Source organism: Pipra filicauda, unplaced genomic scaffold (genome assembly GCF_003945595.2).
Source record: "Pipra filicauda isolate LSUMZ 115617 unplaced genomic scaffold, ASM394559v2 scaffold80_size11013439_pilon, whole genome shotgun sequence".
NCBI classification, from domain to species: Eukaryota; Metazoa; Chordata; class Aves; order Passeriformes; family Pipridae; genus Pipra; species Pipra filicauda.
Window position 1 is genome coordinate 8,948,676 of NW_024104987.1, and position 17,470 is coordinate 8,966,145.

Consider the following 17,470-nt stretch of genomic DNA (forward strand, 5'->3'; position numbering starts at 1 on the left):
TGCAGGTTCACAAAAACTCTGGGTGCTCAATTTTTGGTGAACCATTAGAAACAGAAATTTGGGAAACAGTTTAGTCTGCAACCACAGTTTTGTAGGTAAATGAGGAAAGATCTCTTCTGAAATAATAGCATTAGAAGAACTGTTTTAGCTTTATTCTCTTCAGCTTTTATATTTAGGGGTTTATTTACATTACCAGGCTGGGATCTGGGAAAAGAATTTGCTGTTAAATTCCACTTCTGCTGGAAAGCTGCTGCTTTGGGCGTTGGTGGAATTTGTGTCCACCAGTTCTGCTGTTTGTACACAGCTTAAGGCATCGTTATTACAGTGGGAGGTTAGTGAGGATGAGGAGCTCAGGTTTCCCTCTTGATGGCATTGTGGTATCCCAGTGGAATTGCACAGGGATACCTCTGGATGGTGTCTTGAAAGTGGTTGTGCAGTGTCATCCACTGGTCAAGTGCAGCACTGCTGGAGTTGAGTCACGCCTTCAGTGTAAGTGTTGATGTGTCAGCCAGAGAAAAAGGACAGAGAGCAAAATGGTTTGAGAGGGAAACAAATGCAGGGAAAGGAGAGGTTAAGGAGGTTTTAGTTTTCTAATTGAAAAGCTGTTTTCTGACCAAATAGATAAAATATCCCAGGACATCTCCAGCGCAACATTGGATCGCTTGATGATTTCTCCTGGAATCCAGTTCTCATTTCTGTAGCTGATTTTTGTTGATTCTGGGTTTAAATTGAAAAGCTTTTGTGTCTAAAAACCCTGGCAAGTTGTTCCTAGTTTTTTTTCAATATTCCATTTCAATTTGTCCTTCCTTGAGTCAGTACCCAAAAGGAAGAGACCAAAAGAGAGTGAGTGAGCAGTAACAGAGTAAGTGAATATTCAGGGATGTGAATAGTTTTGAGGGGCACAGATGGGAGTAGCTGCAGTTTGTGTTCGTCCAGGTTAAAATTTGTCAAGGATTCTTTGTTCTTTGCTGAATAATTCCCTGTATTTCAAAATAAAAATGTAGCTCTCAGGGTTGTGAGGAGGACCCTCACTTGCACAGTGCTGCTGTGTGGGGTGTTTGTCTGCTGTAGTCAGGGAGCTCCCAAGAAAGAGGTGAGAATTTTGCTGTGCCTGTGCCCTGTGTGAGTGCAGATCCTCTGGAGTGGAACTGCAGCTTTAGATACATTCCAGGCTTGGGAATGGCAGCCTTGGGGTGACACCCAGTGTGTCCAGGGAGCACTGTTTTCTAACTATAGTTGTCTGACTTTTCCACCTCACTTACAGGTGATGGCAGCCCAAGGATACAGGAATCTTAAGCTAAAGCAGTCCAGAGTCAGGGGGTATCTCACAGTTAATGCCTCTCAAAGCCTGTCATTTGCATAGTTTATTACAGATGTCTTTTTCATTTTTCAGGTATAATGGACAAGTACCAGGAGCAGCCTCACCTTTTGGACCACCACTTAGGTAGGAATGTCATCTTTAGATAATTTTTGTGTATTTACTTGAAAATCTGTTAAACTGTAAGATCCACGTTTGTATTACAAGATTGATGTGGCTGTATTACTTACATTATAAGTAATTATTAATTACTGACTCCTTCTTTACTATTAGAAGTATGAAAAACTGTAAGTGAACTGCATGTAGTCTCACTGTTTTTCCTCTCCTTTCATAGAGGGGATGATGAATTCCTTGTTGGATATAGCACGGGACAAAGGATCTCCTCCCCCTCTAGTTCACCTGGCTTTTAAATTTCTTTACATCATCACAAAGGTAAGGAATCCCAAATTCAACATCCTGTAACTGAAATGTGTAAGTTACCAATATTCTGTTTGTTATTTTCAAAAGTAGTAAAATAAATAAATGTCTGAGTAATGTGATAAAATATTTCAAGCTTGACTGTGAAACATAAGCTCTCTTTTTTCTCATTTTTCACAATGTTTGTGATAGCTCTTTTTCTTTTTTTAATGATCCAGAATTGTAAACATCAAGGTCTGAATGCAAAAAATATCGCAGGCATTGAGATACTGAGTGATCAGACAAGAGTCATAATGCTGAAGAGTAAAATATGATAAAGAATTAGATGGATTGTGGAACTTCCATCTGTGCACAAGGAAACAGTTCTGGACTGTGAGGGCTGAGCACTGGGATAGGTGGCTCAGAGAGGTGGTGGGGTCTCCATCCCTGAGGTACTGGGCACCCCACACACGTGGTCCTGGGCACTCTGCCCTGGGTGACCCTGCTTTAGGAGGGTTGGACGAGACAATCTCCAGAGCCCCCTTGTTTTAAAGTTGAAGAATTAGGATTTCATAAGTTCTTAATAAGTTTGTAAAAACACAGACATCTCAAGGTGTTTAAGACCTTAGGTCGTGCCCTTACTCTTTTTATGACACGAGGATCCTAACCAAGAAATTCCTTGGGGGGGGGGGTGTCTTTCCTTTCCCCCAGTAGGTGATGATGCTGGTTGGGTCACTGAATTCTGGAACTTTCTGTTGCAGGTGAGAGGGTACAAACGTTTCCTCCCCCTGTTTCCTCACGAAGTCCGGGACCTGCAGCCTGTTCTGGACATGCTCGCGGAGCAGAACCCCAGGGATTCCGAGGTGAGGAACTTGCTGTGCTTTTCGTGGCTCCAGGTGAGCAGTGTAAGAAAAAAAACCTGGAAAAAAGTGTTTAAAGCAGTGATAGACCCTGTCAGGTGTTAACTGAGCACGTGGATTTAGTGTGAAACCATCACCTTGTCAGAGGAGAAATGCCTTCCTGAAGGAGAGGTCTTGGCTTTCTTCCATGGGGTTTGTTCCAAGGATTCAGAAGCAGTGGAGGTTGGGTAAAAACCTGTCACCACTCATAGACTGATGGAACAGATTGATGGAAACAACAGTAATAAGAAGGGCAGTGAAAGATGTTGAACCTCCAAAAGGAGTAACTGAAAAATCCTCTTCCTGCTGTGCACATCATTAACAGTGCTGGTAATTTAGCTTGAAGTCAATCACAGTAAAATCACAGGAAACAGAGGTTTTAAGTTTTCTGTGTTTTTTTCTTATTTCTTGATGTAAGTAAGGCTGGTTTGTAAACCTTTGGGTTTTGTCAAAGTTGGTAGAACTTCTGTGTTGGTAAGGAAACAAAGACTAATTTTGTTTGATTTCATAAAACATTCATCCTCAGGCCCTCAATACGTGTCTTCAGATCTGTAGGTGTTGGTTTGGTTTTTTTTTTCCCTTTTCTTTTGAAAGGAGTAAGGTGAAGATTGGAAAAAATGTCACAATTGTAGCACAAGGCCTGAATCTGCCTTTTTACAATATATTCCTGAGTGTAGAAAAATAACACAGAATTTCAGATATTTTCTTTCTACCTGTTTGTAGTTTGAAAAACAAAGTGACACCACTTCATTATGTGTTCTGATTTGAAAGTTTTATTTGGCTGGGAATGTTCTGGGCAAGAATCCTGATTCTAAAAAAATAATTAAGCAAAGAATTTTTAATGGATTTCATGGATTGAGGTCATAGAATGTCTTGAGTTGGAAGTGACTCATAAGGATCATTGAGTCTGATTCCAAGATGCTGTATTTCATATTCTTACATTTTTGAATAAGGAAAAATCAGAATTCCAGAGGGCTTATTAAGATAGATGAGTTTTAAGATAGATCATGATCTGTTATAAGTAACAAAAATCATGGATTTGAAGACAATAATTACATTGCTGCTCTAAATTAAAGTATTTTTTTAATAAACACCATCAGTTCTGGCACTTTGCTGCTGTAGCTGTACAGCTTTAAAGCTTGGAAAAAGTTCCTTCTTGTCTGTCTGTCTCTCAAAGCTCATCTGAAGTTGTTTCAGTAAACCCATGACAGCAATAAATAAGAAATTAGGAAGAAAAGCATATTTCTGTTATATTTGTGACCGGAGGCACAGACAGGCTGAGGGAAGGAGGAACAGGAAAATGGAAACGTGCAGTTTTCCATGGAGAAGGAAACAAACCTTCCTAGATTTCAGGTTTGGGGAGGAGAGTCCATTAATTTTGTTACAGTTCTGCTGTTTGGGATCACTTGTAGTTCTGTCTCCTTTGGAGTTTCAGGACACTCATGTTTGGCGTTTTCTCTTCATCATCTTTGAAAGTTCCTTGGAAGCAGTGGGTAGTTTGTGCTCCCGAGACTTGCTTGGAATACATTCCAGAAAATGGAGTAATTACTTTGTTTTACCATTCCTTTCCAGACCTGGGAGACTCGTTACATGCTCTTGCTGTGGCTGTCCATGATCTGCCTGATTCCTTTTGATCTGGCCCGTTTTGATGGAAACCTTGTTTCAGAGGGAGGGAAGGCTCGGCAGCCGACCATGGATCGCATCCTGGAAATAGCTAAAGTAAGGAAAATGCCTCTTGTAATACTTTCAAACCTGTGATACTGGGCTTCACGTTTTGATATTTAATAAATAATATTCTGAAAATGATATTACTTAAGAATATATAGAATATATGTCCATGGTTTTGTGTCTAATCTGCAAAGAATTTCTCCGTACGTTTGGAATCTTCAGTCTGTTGTTTGCTGCTTTAGTGACAGGTGAGACTGTTACTTGTTTTCTCTGATGTAATAAACTAACTTATTACATGTGAATACCTGCCTTTGAGTTTGTTAGTGGCTTTCAGTGTTTGAAAATGCCAGTGAGCTTTTGCTGAAAGCCAAAATCGAGGATTTTTAGAGGAAATCGGTGTTTGATCAGAATGATTAACTTTGGAAGCTGTGACTGCCTGAAGGTTTTTCAACAAAGTTTCACTGGGTGTCAGCTCAGGTGGTGACCTGTCATCCCTTTGAGATAAAAATAGACAAGTCCCCCTCCCACAGGTACCCCAACAGCTCACACTGCTGGCACTTGCAGGCTTTTGCTTGTAGGCCAATGTGCCTGTGAGTTATGTCTTCAGTAAAGGTAATAAACCTGCTTTAAAAGGCACCAGAAGGGGAGACTCTGCCTCAGATACAGTTTGTTAAATGGGAAAATTAATTTTTTACTACCTTAAGCTCAGTTTGTAATCACAGTAATGACATAATGTGTGTAATCATCATACTACTTGTAATCATAAGTATCCAGTAGTGTATTGTGTACACTGTTGTTGGTGTTAAATCTCCACGTGTGAATTCTTTTACAGTCAGTTTTCTTCTCCCTTTAGTGTTACCTGGTTGTCAGTGACAAGGCTCGGGATGCAGCTGCTGTGCTGGTGTCCAAGTAAGTCTCTTTTGTGCTCCTTGGCAGAAAGGAAAAGCCTGGCTCCCATTTCTCCTGCTGTTCCTTAGTCTGCTGTGACAGGGTTGGGAGGGCTGGAAGTTGCCAGCTGTCTGTGGGATGTTACTGGTGCTTGAATTGGATCCAACAAGTGTGTTTGTTGTTGGGAATCGATTTCCTCTGCTTGATAGAGGAATGTGTTTCTGTCACACCTGATGCAGATCTTCCCTGTCAACAGGATACTGGAGAAATTGCCTTCAGGGGCTGGTTTGTGCTACAGGGTTTCAGAGATCCTTAGTGTTGCTGCTGATTTTTACAGGTGTTGCACTATAAATAGGGAATTGGTCTCTGGTATTACTGATAGTGCTTAAATTATGTAAAAGGAAATAGTAATGCTAGAATTAACTTTCTTAATTATCTCTCATTCAGAAAGCAATACTACTTCTGTTTTCTTAGCTTTTTTTGTTGTCAAATAACTCATCAAAAGGAACAGGTGTGGGATAAGGGAACTTTGTGATCCCACTGTTTTACATGGTTGGTGTTCAGGCTTGGGGACAATCTGTGACAGGCGTGTGGTTGTTCTGACATTTTTTTGCATCACTCCAGTAATACTGAATAAAAGAATTATTTAAACCACCAGGGGGGTTTATAAATTTGAATAACGAGCTCGTGTACCTCCTCTCTCCTGCTGCATCCGTGGAGAGGGTGTGGGTTGTGATGCACATGGAAAGAAATGACAGAGACCGTGAACTGGGATAGCACACGTGTATCCCTTGTTTCGGTGTCTATCCCGGCCCCCATTCCCGCACATTCAGCTCAGGCTGTGATGGATTTGGATTTCCTTCCCTTTTCCGAGTCTCCAAAGCAGTAAAAGCCCCGGCCCTGCAGTGCAGCCCGTGCGCGCCAGGGGGAGCTGCTCGCACGGCTTTGCCGGTGCCCTGCGGGGACAGGGACATGGGGACAGGGACATGGGGACAGGGACGTGGGGACATGGAACGTGGGGACATGGGACGTGGGGACATGGAACGTGGGGACATGGAACGTGGGGACATGGAACGTGGGGACATGGGGACAGAGACATGGGGACAGAGACATGGGGACAGAGACATGGGGACAGAGACATGGGGACAGAGACATGGGGACAGAGACATGGGGACACGTGGTGATGTGGGGATAGGGGGACATGGGACAGGGGGATGTGAGGATGGGGACATGGGACAGGGGGACACAGGAAGTGGGGACGGGGGACACGGGACAGGCACGTGTGGACAGGGGGACATGGGGGACATGGAACGTGGGGACAGGGGGAACACGGGATGGGGACAGGGGGCAATGGGGATGTGGGGACAGCAGGACAGGGAAGACAGGGACATGTGGACGTGGGGGACACAGGGACAGTGGGACTGGGAACACTGGGGCACGGGACATGGGGACGTGGGGACACGGGTGCAGTGGGACAGGGTGACATGGGGACAGTAGGAGAGGGAGACAGGTGGATATGGGGACACAGACACAGTGGGACATGGGGACTGCAGGACATGGGCACAACAGGACATGGGGACACAAGCACAGTGGGATTTGGGGACAGTGGGACACGAGGACAGTGGAGACTTGGGGACAGCAGGACATGAGGTTGTGACAGGGGACAGTGGGTCTGGGAAGAGAGTCACAGCCATAAACCCTGTTCGTGTTCTTCTCTGGATTAAGAGCCACAAAATTTATGGGATTCATTGTGTCAAAGTAGTTGTTAAATACAACATTTAGCAGAGCAGACTCTGACTGTCTCTTTAGGCAGTAGCTGTCTGTGTACTTATTTTAAATTTATTCTGAGCTTCAGTCACAGGACTCAAAACTTTAGGAATTTATATTTAGTGAGTGTGATGCTTCTGGTCTGAATCTGATGGCAAATCAAGTACTGTTTTGTCTAAGAACTGACAGTGTCATGCAGAAAATCCATGAAGGACTAAAGACCAGAATCACAGTTCTCTGGTGACTCATCCTTTGCTTTTCTGAATTACTCTGAAATATTCCAGAGCAAAATTCAAGTGATTCCATGAATCATTTGTGTAGTCTGGAGTAAATAATCTCTTGCCTGTTACATACTTATGTCCATGTAACAGAAAATAGGTTTGGCTCATTATCCTTCCCTTTGAGGGTGGTGAGGCCCTGGCACAGGTTGCCCAGAGAAGCTGTGGCTGCCCCATCCCTGGAAGTGTCCAAGGCCAGGTTGGACGGGTCTTGGAGCAACCTGGGCTATGGAAGGTGTCCCTGCCCATGGCAGGGGGTTGTAACTGGATGGTCTTTAAAGTCCCTTCCACCCAAACCATTCTATGATTCTATAATTCTATGATCCTAATTAGTTTTTGCAGTGATTTTGGAATGACTAATTAGAAGTTGCTTTTCTGGGATCTTATGTATCTGCAAGGATAATCTGCCTTGTCACAGGTTGACAGAAGCAGAGGATTTGAGGTGACAGCGTGACACAGAATGAATTCTCCTTGAGCATTCACATGAGCCTTCTTCACTTCCTAAAATTCCAGAAAGCACCCAGATTAACCAACACTAATAAACTCTCGAAGCTTCACCCAGTATTTGGGAGCCTTGTCAAGTAAGGGTGACAGTAATTAAAAAAGAGTCTTTTATCACATTATACTTAATCAAATTTGCACTTCAGAGTGTCCATAAAACTAAATTTTGAGGGGGAGGCTTTATACAATAACCTGGTTGATTGCAGCCTTGTGTTCAGCAGAACTTTGGGTTTGTGCTCAGCCCTGAGTTTTGAGGGGATTTTACCAGTGCCCTGCACCTCATGCTGGGTCCTGTGCAGGCACCTCCTGTCTGCAGTTGTCTCATATTGTCTTCACCTTTGTTTATTGACTGAATTAATTGTTATTAGGAGTAAATGATCACAACAAATAAAGTGATAGAACACATTAGGCTGGTTCGAGTACCACGTGTGTAAAGCTGTAATGGCACTGCTTAGTGGACTTATAATTATTTAGTTTATTATGAAAACACCCATTTTCAAAATAGCCTGATGATTAAAATGCTCCACCAGGAATTAGAAGACTGGCTCCAGGAAGGCCTTTCCCTGCTTTCACATCCCCAAACAGTTTTTTAATGAGATGAGGTCACTGTGCCATCTTCCTGGAACTGGACTGTTAGTTGGGTGGGCAGGAACACAACGGTCCTGGGACAGATGGAGAGATAAGATACAGGAGTCTGACTCTGTAGCATTTGAGAGGGAAAGTCCCTGGGGAGCAGGAGGAAGTCTGGGTTCTTACTGGTGCTCCAAGGAGTTATGAATTCCAAGTGAAGTTTAGGAACATCAGGATTCAAGGCTTCCTGTTTTCCAGAGTAAGTTGCTTTTCGTAGGGTGAAGAACCTGGAGCTTGTTTTGTGAATTCTCCTTTCTGCCTGCTCAGTGAGGGTTTGCAGCAGGAGGAGATGAGGCTGATCCTTATCCTGGTGTTAGTCTGGAGGTTAGGGCACTCCTTTGGGAAAGAAAGATTTAAACTCCTTCGGGCTGGGAAAGGGTCTAGGAACCAGCTCATCCACTTCACAGGTCACTTCTCTCACCTGTGCCCTTGGGCCAAAGGCATCCTCGGTGTTCTGTCACAAAACAACCCTCCTGCAATTCACCCTCCCCAAATCCTCCTTCTCCTGCTTAGCAGAACAGGGACTGGCTTGGAAGCCAGTCCATCCCCTGTGCTCACTGTTCCCATGTTCTCTGTCAGTCTCTTGGTGCAGCTCCCCAGTTTCTGGGGGTGTGGGAAGGAACCAGATCCTGACTGTGCACATCCTCTTGAACTGCCCTGAGCTGTGCTGGGTGGGCTTCCCTGTGTGCTTTGTTTCCTTTGGGTGCATTGACAACAAATTTAGTCTGAATCCCTGCTGGAGCAGGATCCTGGTTTGTAGGTGCCAGGGCACTCACTGAGGGAACTGAAGCTGATGCTTGGCTGGTGCAGGGGATGGCTGAGTGTAGGTTTACAGAAGTTTAGCCACGATGAACCTCTTTTTTTCCCCATCTCTTGACCCATCTAGTGTTAAATAGCAGGTGTTTGACCTTTTCAGATATCTGAAAAGCCAAATTTAGCCCCACTGGTTACTCATTCTAGGCCTGGCTGATGGCAGAAGGTGCAACAGGGTCCCATTGCTGATTTGCACTGATTTTCAGATTTGCAGAATGGCTGTTCTTGGTGAGAATGGTGGAGAATCCTCATTTGTTTCAGCTTTTTAACAATTCTAATGGAAATAACTTTTATCTGGGACCTTTGGAAATTTTGTTGCTTTACAATTAAGATAAATCTTTAGGATTCAAGTTTTAGGTGGGTTTGATGTGAAAGCAAAATTCTGGGCCTTGCTCAGAAGCAGAATGGCTAAACGTGGGATGTTTTGGAGCGTTCCCACCCTCAGCACTTTGGGAAAATATCCACTGGATAACTGTTTTCAGGAACTACAACCACTTTGGATAGAAGGAAAAATGGTTTTTATTGAGTGTCATAAATTCAGTAACTGCAGTGTTTTGTTTTTTTCTGTGACAGGTTTATTGTTCGCCCTGATGTCAGGCAAAGCAGGATGGCAGAATTCCTGGACTGGGTGCTCTCCATGTTATCCAAATCCTCCTCCCAGACCATGGAGGGGACTGTCATCGTGAATGGCATGCTCCAGGCCCTGGTAAATATTTCCTTGGAAAGACAGATGATTGGTTTTATGATCAAAGGATACTGTTATGGTAGTTCTTTGATGGCAAATGCACAGAGAGGTTCCTGGTTATTAAAAAAGCAGAAATTAATATACAGCTGGAATCTCCTCCACAGGAGTTTGGACAGTGTAACTTCCCAATTATGTGTATTTTCTTTAAGTTGTCTTGTCATCACCAAATGAGAGTGAAGTTGCCAGTACTGAGAAATAACTGTCAAAATAGGGATTTTTTTTTTCTCTCTGAACAAAACCTTTGAAATAAATTAAAAACTGGGAACTGTACAGAATGAAGAGGTTGGACTTCTGCTATAGCAGTGATCTCTCCTGGACTTTTCAGAGCTGGTAACCAAAATGCAAGGGATGCTTTAAAGTTGTATCCGTTGTTCTGCAGTAGTTTCAAAAAGCCACACTAAATGTGTTGGTGTCCTGCTAATCTGAATGAGTTTTTTGTTTAATGCCCTTTCCTTGTGAAGTAATAGTGGTGTATGATTCAGAAGAGCTGAATTCTCAGTTTGGGTTTTAAACTGTACCTGCCACACATGGGGGAAAAATCTGCAATACCTGAAGCACTGCTCTGTGGCAGCACTCCTCTTGTACATCCTTAAAAGGTCTTTTAAAAAGCTTTATTATTGTAGTTTTAGAAGTATTTTAGAAGTATTGGTGTGCATTTTGAAATACTGGGATGACAGTTCTGGTGTCTGTGGCAGCTCTGATGTCCGAATATATTTGGGTGGAATGGGGGAGTTTGTTGTACCTCCTTGGTTTGGTTGCTCACCAAAGCCGAGGCAGATTCCTGTCTGCAACCTTTGCACTTGCACAGGTTTAAGGATTTGCTGCTGTTTGGACAAAGTTTTAATAGTTTGCATTAATTTGCTGCCCTTTCAAACCAGTTGCTAAGAGGACTTGTGTGCAGTGTGGCACTGAACATCAAAGCAAAGCTCTGCAGTGAGGGTGTGGGGCGTGGGGTTTTTTTGTTTTCTTTTTCCCCCCTTCCCCATCGAGCTCTTCCAAATAAGAAGACAGGAGAAATGATCTATATTTAGAATAACTGAGGAGCTGCTGCTCCAGCAGGAGGAAGCGTTATTTGTGTGCACTGCAGCGTTTCAAAAGGCAGAATGATGTTTCATCATTTTATTGTCAGATCTGGAAAGGGAGCCGGCCTGGTTGCCATTCCCGGGGCGTGATGAGACCTGCAGGATGTATAATGCATTAGTGTTTTGTCGTAATTCCTTTGAGTTTGGCTTTGGCTCCATCCACCTGTTCATTAGTGCTCACTAAGCGAAACAGGTGAATACTCAACAAGTAGAATCGAAACCAGAATGTGATACAATAGACCTGGGAGCAGAGCCTGCTGCCTTGCTTTTGTGGGACTTCTTTTTTTTTTTCTTCTTTACAGCTCATAATTCCTCTTCCAATTAGTAGATTTGAGCAGGTTTTTAAAGCCTCTTCTTGCATTCAGTCTTCAGTTTTTCGTTTCAGTCACTAAAATGTAAGCATGAGTTACATCATTAGGGAATAAAGGTTCTCAGAGTGGTATGTTTGTACTGAGTGTATTAAAAGTGTATTATGTGTGTGGCTTAAGAGGAGCAGAAAATACTTATTTCAAGAGTTAAATATTATAAAAATATTTATATATAAATATATAAAAATATTTTATAAATATTTATACATATACAAATATTTTATAATATTTAACTCTTGAATTCCTATTTATGTAAATTAGGAATATTTATATATAAATATATAAAAATATTCCTAATTTACATAAATATACATATTCTTCATATTTTAGTATTAAGAGTTTTGTATCACACTTGTAGCAACAACGTTGTTAAATGAAAAAATATCAGCTGAAAGTAAGTGCTTGAAGTAAACTTTTTCTCTTAAACATGCAAGATTCTAACTATATAATATATATTATATTTATTGTTATTTACATATATTTTATATATATAGTGTATATATATTATTGTGTAAATATACACATTCTATAAATGAATGCATTATATGGTATTTACATTATACATATATTATATATATTACACTATATATATTTATATTATGTTTATTCTATAAATAAGCACATATTTATTCTATAAATAAGCACATATTTATTCTATAAATAAGCACATATTTATTCTATAGATAAGCACATATTTATTCTATAAATAAACACAATATACTTTAACATAACAAGTGATCACTGAGTGTGTAAAGTTGAACCCATCCTCATGAGGGACAGCTAAAACTTGTGTCAATAAGCTTCAAAATTCTTTGCCCTTGGATTCCTCCAGGAATTTTTTACTTTATGAGCCAAACTGAGCTGCCTGGGCATTTGTCTCTGAACAAGCAGGAGAAAAAAAAAGACCCTTTTCCAGTTTCTGGTCAGTACAGCCAGGCGGGTTTCGGGAATGTGACAGGTTTCGGGAATGATGTAACCCAGCAGAGTGGGGATGAAAAGTCTTCCCCTCAGAGCAGAAGGGGGCTGCCCCAGACTGGGGGGGTTTGGTCGGGTTTTGGTATGGTGCTGCTCATGGTCTGCGCTCAGCCGACGCCTCGGAGCGAGCTCGGCACGGAAAAACCGCTCGGAAAAGACACGAAACTCCTGCATTTCAATGAACTGAAACTGCAAGTCAGGGACGCAGGGAGTCGTTGGCCGTGGCTGCACTTTGATCTGCCTCCTCGTGGCCCTGGGCCCGCCGATCAGGTGTGTGCTGTTTCATCTCACTCAGCGTTCTGTGCAGAACGAGTCCGGCTGTTCCGCGGCTCCTGTCGGAACACGCACCCGGCATTACACATTGTAATTCCACTGGGACCGCCTTTTTTTTTTTCTTTTCCCTTCCACCTGTCGTCAGTAACAGGCCATTTCCCAACAGGGGGGCACCAGCAGAGTGACACTGTTTCAGATTCAGCTTTTCAAACACTTTTTGTTGCAACTAACCTCGCAATTCGGAATTAAATCCCAGATTCTTCGTGCATTTAATAATCCCAGATTATTAAAAAATCGCTACTTTTTTTTTTTTTTATAACATCTGTTTACTCGAAGGAAACTTCTCCCCTGTTTCAAGAATCTGCATTTTAAATTCTCTTGGTCTGGAGGTTTGCTTTTAAACCTGCCATTATATCAAACAGCTTTTTAGTTATCGCTGCAGGGCGCAGCACTCCCAGTTCTTGCGTGACAGAGATGTCATCACGTTGAGGTAGCCTTGGGCATTGAAACTTATTAAACCTTATTTGTTTTATAAGTGATTCAGTATACAAGTGTGAGTAATAATTAAAAAAAATAAAACGCCCTACACGGTGATCTGATGAAACTCGAGTCTTAAGAACGAGGCATTTCCCTGAGCTGTCTCTAATGCAAAGGTTATTTAGCAATAGCTACATGCTTATGTAAATTTGGCTCCAGGGAAGAAAGAACTCTCTAACTCCATTCTTTCAGACCCAGAGGCACAAAAATAGAATATTTCCAAATAGAATGTTTCCCAAGTCTCTGTATTTTTGGCATTCTCAAAGAATTGGCCGTGTTAGGATTGTCTGTTGGCATTACTTTTTTTAAAAAGGGGTTGTTGCTTAGTGGTTTGGTGATAAAGGTGTAGAAAAAGCAGTGTTGGTGAGAGAAACCAAAGTTCTTATATCTGCAGGTACCAAAGGCACTGACTCCTTCCTGATAATGTCATTTCTGTCCTGAGTGTCACTGAGTATTTGTTCTAATGTGGCCTTGTCTGACACTGCTCAGGTTTTTCCTTCTCAGCAGGAGTTTTGTGGTTTGTTCAAGGTCCAGAAGTTCTGTTGTCATAAAGCTGTTTCTTTTTCCTGTCATAAAGCTGTTTCGTTTTCCTGTCAGAATGTGTTACTGTCTCAAGCTGCTAAATTTTATTTCCCTTCCAAATATTTAAAATCTGTGGTTTTGGGTCACCTTAAGATGGAAAGGAGATACTCTGTCAGCTCTCCATGTGTTGGTCTAAACTTCTCAGACATCCAGCTGATAAATAACTGAGGTCACATGGAAGGTGCCATCCTTTGGATCCCTGGGCTGTGTTGGTGTCTGACGTGGATGTGTTGTGGTGATGCTCAACACCCAAACACGTGTGTCCCACAGCAGGAGTGCTGCTTGTGCTGGAGACAGAGTGAGAACAAGGGCTTTAACTAACCCATTTAACCATTAGCTGCACATGGAGGTAGGGAATATTTAATGCATTCTAAGTGAACTGAGGTTCTGACAGCATGTCCTCTCTCCTTGCACCCAGCCAGGAGGCAGGGATGGCTGATGGCATTCCCTGGGTGTTGTGTGGCTACCAGGGGGTGCTCCAGAGCAGTGCAAGGCATCATTTCCTGCTCTTCCCAGCGAGGCTGGAATTATCCTCCCAGTCCTCCACTTGGTTACAACCAGAGGGGAGATCCAGACTTGTGCCTCCTGCTCGGCAGGAAGATCCACTCACTCCCCAGCAGCCAGGCCACCCCTCGTGGTGATTTGTGTAGCTTGGGGAACAAGTCCTGGAGATGATCCCGACTGATAGACCTCCTGCAGGTCGGGCCCAAAGTGGGTTAGGCAGACAATTGGCAGGTGTGGTGTCTCTGCCGGGATTACTGAGAAACTGGGCTGTGTTTGCCTTGCCCGGCGCTGTTTCTAAAGCAGAGCCAGACCTGACAGTCGTCATTGCTTGCACACCACTGATTTTCTCTAATTTGTAGGTGGCTTAATTATTTATAAGAGAGGGAGTCACATACTTCTCAACAGTTGAGCAGGTTGGGTGAGTTGTGTGCTTTGTGTCCTCATTAGGTGAGGAGCCCGTGGCGTAACTCCGGCTGCCGGGATGCTCCGACAGGCAGGCTCCTGGCTTTCAGCACTGGCAGTGCTGACACCAGAGTGCCTGTGCAGGTGGCAAACCAAGCTTATTAATTGCTTTGTTTGTATCAGATTTTTGGAAATGGTGTGCCTTGGATATTTTTCTTCCTTCAAGGCAGGAAGTTTAAGCTGGATACTGCAATGCTGATTCGACCTTTTTCCTATATTTTTCCTATATTTCCTATTTTTTTTTTTTTATGTTTTCCATTCATGCATCTTGAACTTCTCTTGTTAGTACAACCCCTGTGAGCTCCAGGCTTGCAGGATTTTTCTGTAACTGTATTTTGCAGTAACTGTATTGTACATGCCTGACTGTAGCATGTAGCATGTGCTGGAAGAAAATACATGCTTTTTTCTTTCTCTTTTCCCAAAGTGCTCTCTTATTTTCTCTGGAAAATCTATCTGCTACACTCAAAAGTTTGAGAAATTTGGATTTCTGCATGCTTTGACTCATAAAGAAATAATGAAATCTTCTTTTCTTGTCTTTTCTGCACTCAGAAAAAAAACAAACCCAGACACTGGATTTCCTGCTGTGTTGAATATCTGAAGAGTAGTTCCCCACAGTTGGGCTGTTACATATTTAGTTCTGTAAAAACTGTTTTAAAAATGGCTCTCAAACTTCTCTGACACAGAGAAATACCCAATGCTTCACTGGCAGAAACACCAATAACCTGCTCCAAGGCTTCATTTGACCCACAGAGCACCTCCATGGGTGCAAACAGAACCTTCTTCCCTGTCAGACATTTTGCATTTTCAGCTTTGTTTATTCCAAAATCAGTGGGTAATGTATTTTACTGATCAACAACCATGTAAATATTAAGTCCCATTTTTTAAAAGTTTAGTTTTTAATTTAAACACAGCAACTACGGTGTCCTTTGGGTAATTTTTACTTCCCCTAAAAATGTGTATTGATAAAGTCCCTTAATCCACATCTCAGTTGATATAGAGTTGTTGCTATGATGATTTTAACATCTGGAAGGATATTAGAAATCGTTGTAGTTTTGTTTGGGAGTAGGTGTTCTGTGTTGCAAATAGTTTGAAATTTAGGTTTTAATGAAACTGCTGTGGGGAAACAATGTGTGTTCTGGCTGCTTTGTTCAGAAAATAATGGAAATGGCTGTGACATGGAATCTGCCCAGGTCACTGTGCTAAATTCACTCATAGGTGTGTGAGGCTGTTTTCTTACTTATTTTTATTAAAGCATTTAAAAAAATTCCTGTGCAGTATTTGAAGAGTTTTCTCATTTCCTGCTCTTGTGTTGGTTGATTCCTTCCCACATCTCGCTCAGAGGTGGCACCTTCAGTTCTGTTTTTCCTGGGGAGTCAGTCCTGTGAAAACTCATGGAGAAATTCGTAGGAAGGTGCCAGAATTTAGGAACTGTGGAAGACTGAAAACATGTTGGTGTCTTGAGGATCTGTTCCACCTTTGCAGGGTGCCTTGGCCGGGTGCTGAGCGGTGTGGGAGCAGACATCCAAAGGCCTTTGTGCAGGAGCATTCCCAAAGATCTGTTATAAAGCTGTTTCTTTGCATTGTCACTGCTTGAGGAATTACACTGTGCTTTGTTTGAAAATACTTGAATATAATACTAAACATTTGGAGGCAGCCTGTGTGTGTGCCTTAAAAACTGTATTTGCTGTTCATTGGGCTGTTGGCCAGCGAGGAGAAGGAATTGTGAGAATGCAGGGATGCTGCTGGGTCTCCAGCATTCCTGGCAGAGCATGTGGAGAAAACAATGATGGGTTTTAAAGCAGAACACAGGAACAAAGTGATGAAGAAATGAGCTTCTGCATGTTTCAACAAGGAGGTAGAGAAATTTCAGAGGCGCTCCAGATTTGTTGTACCAAAGGTTTGGAGGTTTTCTGACAGCTTTTCTTTAGGCTTTTTAGCACAAAGCAGAGTTTCGTTGTATGCCAGTGAGAAATATTTGTATTTTCTTTAACACTGACATGGTATATTGCTAAAAGCTGTGCCACATTTATACATTTGTGTTGGTATTTATTGGCTGTTCTTCTGGGCCTGAAGTCCTGCTGTAGCGTTGCTGCTTTGTAAATGTCATTTTTAAGGGATTCCCTCACCGTTGCCTGCATTAAAATCTTAAATACTTCCATATATAATACCAAATTCCCATATATAGCTTGTAGTGGAGCTGATCAGCAGTGCTAATTTGGGATCCTGAAGGGCAATTTGGTACCAAACCAAACCAGGATGGGCACACAGCCCCGAGGTGTTTTTCTTGCCCGTGTTGCTCCCAGCCCCGCCTGCAGCGCGGGAGGTGTGTGTGTGTGTTTGGTATGTGTGAGAAACTGTGGACTTTTAGGGGAAGTCTGTTCTTGTTTAACTCCCAGGCATATTTCCTGAGGAAGATTTTCCTTCTGGTGAGTGCCAGAGCAAGGGCAAACAAGTGCCTGAGCCCAGGAGTTTTGATGCGCGTTGGGAGAGCAGAGGGAGCGTTTAATGTGTCCTTTAACGTGTGAGGTGCTCTCTCAGGTGTTTGCAGTCCCTTTGTCTCTCTGGGGCTTGATCTAACCGGGGTATTTAATTGTAGAGAAGATGGTTTTGGAAACTTTGTGCTCTTTGCTGCACAAATCCCTCAGCACAGGAGTTAAGTTGGACTGTTGGAGGTGTATTTGCAGAGGTTTGCCCTCCCAGGTGTCTGTAGGTGGTTTAGGCTCTCACAAGCTGTGACTCCTGTCACAGGGACCTGAGTTGGCCCAAAACTGGTTACTTTTATTT

At 42.6% G+C, this 17,470-nt stretch overlaps 1 protein-coding gene across 3 annotated transcripts in view; it reads left to right on the forward strand.

Moving 5' to 3' along the window:
- TBCD (tubulin folding cofactor D) overlaps positions 1 to 17,470 on the forward strand; it is a 118,550-nt gene that overhangs the window by 2,755 nt on the left and 98,325 nt on the right. For all 3 annotated transcript variants that reach the window (XM_027715648.2, XM_039390352.1, XM_027715649.2), the window contains 6 exons: positions 1,394 to 1,444; positions 1,653 to 1,750; positions 2,476 to 2,577; positions 4,186 to 4,332; positions 5,135 to 5,190; positions 9,732 to 9,864. In XM_027715648.2, the coding sequence (XP_027571449.2) occupies positions 1,394 to 1,444; positions 1,653 to 1,750; positions 2,476 to 2,577; positions 4,186 to 4,332; positions 5,135 to 5,190; positions 9,732 to 9,864 (587 nt within the window). The remainder of the gene's footprint in view (positions 1 to 1,393; positions 1,445 to 1,652; positions 1,751 to 2,475; positions 2,578 to 4,185; positions 4,333 to 5,134; positions 5,191 to 9,731; positions 9,865 to 17,470) is intronic.